The sequence below is a fragment of the Ursus americanus genome, chromosome 2 (genome assembly GCF_024610735.1).
Source record: "Ursus americanus isolate L20-20 chromosome 2, mUrsAme1.1.p, whole genome shotgun sequence".
In the NCBI taxonomy this organism is placed as follows: domain Eukaryota; kingdom Metazoa; phylum Chordata; class Mammalia; order Carnivora; family Ursidae; genus Ursus; species Ursus americanus.
The window spans coordinates 44,766,653-44,772,656 of NC_142128.1; the positions used below are offsets into that span (position 1 = coordinate 44,766,653).

General features: G+C 48.4%; 1 protein-coding gene across 1 annotated transcript; it reads right to left on the bottom strand.

The window, feature by feature from the left end:
- Positions 1–276: 276 nt before the first annotated feature.
- Positions 277–1,985, bottom strand: CRP (C-reactive protein). The gene is made up of 2 exons (XM_045784378.2): positions 1,834–1,985; positions 277–1,232 (listed from the first exon to the last, which is right to left on the bottom strand). Exons 1-2 carry the CDS (start codon positions 1,895–1,897, stop codon positions 625–627), a joined length of 672 nt encoding a protein of 223 aa, XP_045640334.1. The 5' UTR covers positions 1,898–1,985; the 3' UTR covers positions 277–624.
- Between the last annotated feature and the right edge of the window lie 4,019 nt (positions 1,986–6,004).

A 6,004-nucleotide genomic window follows, 5' to 3' on the forward strand; every position in this document is an offset into this window, starting at 1 on the left:
GGTAAAAGAGAAGTAATGGAAATGTCACACAATGAGAACTGGCGGTCCCGAGGAAAAAGTAGAACACATGAAACAGAAACAACAACGAAACATTTCTTTTTAGATTTTTAAAGAGTTACAGATCGTTCTAACTTATAATGACCACATCCTAATGGATGGTGGGTCAGAATGCTGGAAAGACTCTCCTCCTGGATTATGCAGACAATTCATTAAAGCTCAGTCAAAGGGGTGGGTTTGCCTTGAGAGGGAAATGCAGATGTTAGCAGGGCTGCAGGTGAACACAGGCAGGCTTCCAGGGGGAAAAGAGAAGTTGGCCCGCTTGCTCCTGAGCGTGCTGAAAACGCGTGCTCCCCATCTTGACCGAACACTGGAATCCCTTTGGTGCTTAGATCCCGCTCCCCAAAATCAGACTTGATTGGCCTTGGGTGTGGCCTGGTAATTCTCCAAAAAGCCCCTCTGCCCTGCGCTGTCCCTTGAGCTGAGGAAAACCGGGAAGAGAAGGCAGAGGGGACTATGGTCCCCCAGGGCCCCAGAGCCATATGTGTAGGACAGCAACGCCTCAGAGCCCGAGACAGGGCAACGAGAGGGAGGCAAGGAGGCAACCTCAGCACAGACAAAAGGGCCTCAGGGCCACAGCTGGTTCTTGAGGAACACTTCCCCTCGTATTTCATACTTGAGGTCCTGCCAGTTCAGGAAGTTAGGGCTGAAGACCCCGCCGTTGTAGACGGTGCTGATCTCATCTGGTGACAGCACGTAGTCCCACATGTTCACTTCTCCAACGTCTCCCACCAAGGACTGGTTCTTATCAAAGCCCCCACCAAACGAATCCTGCTCCTGCCCTAGGATGATGCTTGCTCCTGCCCCCACAGTGTACCCCTTCTTCAGACTCGTCCTCACCATGGCCTTCCCATCCACCCAGAGCTCTGTAATCCCTGTTCTGGACTCCCAGGTAACACAGAAGTGCTTTGGTGCAAAAAAAGTCTCAGGAGCCTTGATGTAGGCGTCGGACCCACCCACGGAGACGCTGTATAAGCCAGGCCTTTCCTTGAAGAGGAGGATCTCGTTGTACTGCGTCCTGGTGGCATAAGAGAAGAGGCTGTACGGGCGGGTCAAGTCGGTATAGGCTTGCAGGCACACGGTGAAAGCCTTCAGCGGCTTCTGCGCCGGAGCAAACAGGGTTACATAGGAAGTATCTGATTCTGTGGGGAACACAAAGGCCTTTCTGTACGTGTCTGCAGGATAGAAAACAGAGAGAGAAAGTGTCAGCCGTTGAGTTACGTTAAAAAAACAAAATTCAGATGAGTGCATTTAAAGACCTAGTTGGCTTTAGTCACTGATTCATGAATCAGGCAGCCCCCCATCTAGCAGATAGGAAGCAGCTCTGAGGAGCTGCGTCGTAGAAGGTTCGGGAAGAAAACGTTTCTAGCAAAGAGTAGATTATTTCAGGCAGCCACCTTCCTATGGGGGAAGGAAGGGTTGCTCTCAGGCTGACGACCTCACTACTGATGAGCCGGTGATTCCAGATTGACTGGTTAAAGGTTACACTCGGGGGGTGGGGGGGTGGCTGGCACTGCAGTCAGGTTAGCTGTTAAGTCTTGGTTTGCTGATGTGGGGCTTAACCCAAGTGATGCCACTGGGGCCAGTGGTCTCTTTTGTAACAGCTCGTCAGGCCACGAAGATGTGTTCTCTATGTATGGATAGAACGGATTTAGAAACCAGATGGCCCTCTGCCCCAGACCAGTACCCCTCCCCCTCGCCGGACATCATCCCTGTGGCTTTGCCCAGGCTAGCCCAGAGACAAGGACTCAGAGGCCATCGGAAGCAAGCACCTACTTCCTTGCGAAAAAGCACCAGGGAGGGTAACGACGACCAGCAGACACAGCAACAGCTTGTCCATGTTTCCTCCCTGCGGTCACTGTGTGCAGAGTCCGGGTTATCGTCCTGGAAAGGGGATCAGCAGGTGAGATCCGCATCTCAGGTCTGTTCCACCTCGACCTTTTATGGGCTACAGTCAGCGTGCCACGGCTGACGGGTAAATGATTTTCCAAAATCGCCCCTTGGAGCCATGAATCAAAGCTCGAAGAGCAAATAAACCAAGATAAATCACAAAATGAGAGATCAATGCGGGTTATTTATTAGAGACACCGTGGTGCCTGCGGGTGCCCCAGCAGCCTTGCGGGGCGGTGCTTGGCCAATTACAGCAGTCACGTCCTGGAAATCCAGGCTCGGGAAATGCTCTAAAATATCAGAGGAGGCTTGACTCACAGGGACAACCGCGACATTACTTAGGAGAACGAAATTAGAAAATCGGGGCATCGTGAAGTAAATCGTATGTGTCTACATCCACTCCATAGAATGGATGGCCATTCACAATGCAGGCTGTGAATTTTATGCTACAACCTGTAAAAATGCTTATGAGACTGTAACAGAAAAAATAAGATAAATTTGTGTATACACTATTTTTTTAAAGAAGTAACTTGCTTGAAAAAAAAATCTATAAGGAATACCCCCCAACAATACGTGTTCTTATCATAGTAATGAAATTATGGGGGGCTTTTCCCTCATTAGCAACATTTCTGTAAGGTGGTTACATGACTTCTTAAATGAAGTGTGTGTGTGTGTGTGTGTGTGTGTGTGTGTGTGTGTGTGCATTTAATGAAGAAGCAAGGAAAAAGAGTATGGATATCGGTAGCCCTTGAAGCCCCAAAAGCCACTATTTCATTTTATCAACAGGAAACCCAGTCTGAGTGTGGCTATTTGGCTTTATTCCCACTATACCTGGAACAGAGAACAAGACCAGTTTGACATCCTGATTTTGTATTTTGCAGGATATATGTTTCTATGTAAAACATTATAATTCCATGTGAAAAGAATCTTGAGCTTATTGGCCATGGTCTCATCATGACTTTTCCCATGGATATTCAATGAAAGATCGGTAATAAAAGTTATTTCTCAATCAATTGGAAGAATCAACTATTATGTGGGTAGCGTATTCCAAACATACAAGGTAATGGGACTGTTTCAGATGGTTCGTACATTTCTGGAAAAGTTTCGGGGTTTTTTTTAAATGATGTGCAGTTAAGGGGCACCTGGGTGGCTCAGTCGGTTAAGCGTCTGCCCTCAGCTCAGGTCAGGATCTCAGGGTTCTGGGATTGAGCCCCGCGTGCAGCTCCCTGCTCAGAGGGGAGTCTGCTTCTCCCTCTTCGTCTTCTTCAAGGGAAGTCTGCTTCTCCCCTTCATTTTCCCCTCCCCCCCTCAAATAAATAAATGAAATCTTTTTTTAAAAAATGATGTGCAGTTAAATTTGTTCTCAAATGACCCTCTCCCAAACTTTCTGCATCTTATTTTGAAAATATAAGATTGGCTTAAAGTGATTACTTCGAAAGCTTTTCTTATTCTAGCCATTTGCCCAATTAAAGACAGATGCATAATTTGAACAGAAAATATATACATAATAGGTAAAAGATGGGAACACAGAAGGAAGAGGTGTTTTCGCTGAGCTCAAACTACCTTCTTGTTAGCATTGGGCTGCCCACGTGAGTCCAAAGAATGCAGGTACCAGTAGGATGGATGGATTCGAGGGACACGTGCGGATTTCAAGGAGCCCAGCACATTGTCAGAAAGATCTCCAAAGTGGATATTCTGAACAAGACTTAACACTGAAAGAGAGTGAGATGGACATGGAGATAGGGAGAGGGAGGGTTCAAGCAGTGGAAGAGAAGAGAAAGAACAAGGAAGAGGGACTCTAAGCCCTGCTGTGAGTGTTTCGCAATCGGCTCCGGGTTCCCATAACCTGCCTGGACAGCGCAGTGACCGCTCACCGGATCTGACCGTGGCCATGGACCTCATCAGGGAAGGAGGTGCAATAAGTCCACATGCCCTGTGACCCTTACTCTGGCCTCAGATGTGTTTGCTCCGACGCTCTCTGCTCTCTTTCTCCTACAGGTCACGGCGCTCCAATAAAAATCCTGAAAGATCTCAGCCTTTCCCCACACCTCAACACTTCGGTTTCTTCCTCATTTCAAGCCCCAGTAGATGAGACAAACACCCCAAACTGCAGAGATCCAAAGTATCAATTGTGGAAAAAGAAGAACGTTCTAAGACAAACAGAACATTTGTTATCACAGTGCCAGTCTAGTGAATAAATAAAAATGTTTTGGATGGTAAACATTGGGCTCTCATTTTATTTAATCCTGGAGTAGCTAGACACTGGACTCTGGGGTCTGAACACGCATTTGCTGTGCTCTCTCAGTCCAAACAGAAGCTTCGGCAGTGCGAGGGAAAGAGGAAGCAAGGGACACATCAGGCAGAAAGAGCCGCACAATCAGTCAGAGACAACAGCTGTCTTCCTGAAGCTATCACTCAGCCTTGAACAGGGGGTCCCCAGCCCCCACTAGTAGAGACTGGCTGCCCATTGCAGTCACTGAAAGAGACTTAAAAATTCTGCTGCCTGGGTCTCACCACCAGCCCATCGACTCTAGCCACTTACGGGGTGGCCTGGGCAATCGGACTGTTAAAGCTCCCAGGTCATTACAATATAAGCATCTCAAGTTGAGAATCACTGGCCTCGAGGATTCTTCATATGCTTCCACGCCCCGGGTAAATGCTTCCCAGGATATGAAGTTATGTCTACCAGCATACACGGCAGTAGAGAAGAACTTAGAAGAGGTGTCATGGACATGCTCTGCCTAGTGTCTGCGGGGACACTGAGGCAGGGCAGAATTTTTATGCGCAAGCCATTCTCCTACCCATGCAACCACGAGATGAAAGCCGGGGAGATGGCCAGCGCCCCAGAAATGGCAGCCAACGGCCTGGATGCATGGCACCCTGGAGAGGCCCCCCACGAGGAAGCACGCACACAGCCCCATCCCCTCCTTCCTCGCCTGGCCACGCGAGCGCCAGGGGCAGTTCAGAAGCGCGGGCCCTGCAGCAGACCGCCTGGGTATTTGTCTTGTTATGCTGCTGTTACTGCTGACATTTTAAGGACCTGGAGTCATTTGCTATTTTTGTCAACCCTTGCACATCAGACCTGGGGGTGGTGAAAAGCAGGGGGGAAAAAATCACAGACTTTGCATCCTACCTGCTTTGTCACCTGGGACTCCAAATCCATTTCCAGCAGGCCCAGCCCCACTTCCAAGGCAGCCTGCAGTCCCTCCTCCGGGCCCTGCATAGACCTCAGAGATGGGTCCTCGTCCGCTCATCCAGCTGGAGGCCATGCGAGGCTTGTCACCATGATCAACGGCCCACTGCTTCTGTTCGGCACAGGGAAATTTTTGGTACCTGGTCTGCGCGTCCATGGGCGCTCCCCCTGGGATCAGGCCTGGCCCTGACTCTTGTCAACGTGGCTACTTGCAGTCCCCCAGGCAAAGTGTCCTGTCAGGTAGCAGCCTCCAGCATCTCCCTATGAGTCCACGTCTGGACAAACCGGACGCATGATCCCCTACTCTAAAGGAAAACCAGTGCTAATGATTTATCAACAGCAGCGAGAAGCGGCCTCAGTGGACAATTACTCCTACTCTCCATTTACTGTGAAAAAGAATTACGTAAAACCAACTCACCCAAACTAAAATCACCCTTTTCGGCAGATGTCATCCAACATTTAATTGGATTATGTCTGACCACTCTATACAGTAGAAATGTGTCCGTTACCTTGGGATATATTTTCTACCAAAATTACATGGAAGTATCTACGAGGGAGCTAAATTGTTTAAATTTAAACATTTCCAGAAAGCTTTATTGAGAATTTTTAATGTTCACTAAATGCAAATCCCAGCTATAAAAATTTTCCTGGCTAAGATTATTAGGGCCAGAGGCTGTCCACTAAAGTGTGTGTAGTAACTGTGTGTAGTAACAGTAATTGAATTCTGAGGACAGTATTAGCTCAGCCCACGTCCCTGGGGAGTTGGGATGGTCTCCTATAATTAAGACATATCTCCTGACTGGATTCTTTAACTAGAAAAAAGTGTCAACCCTCTCTTCTGCTTAGCTGAATGTCAGGGTATAT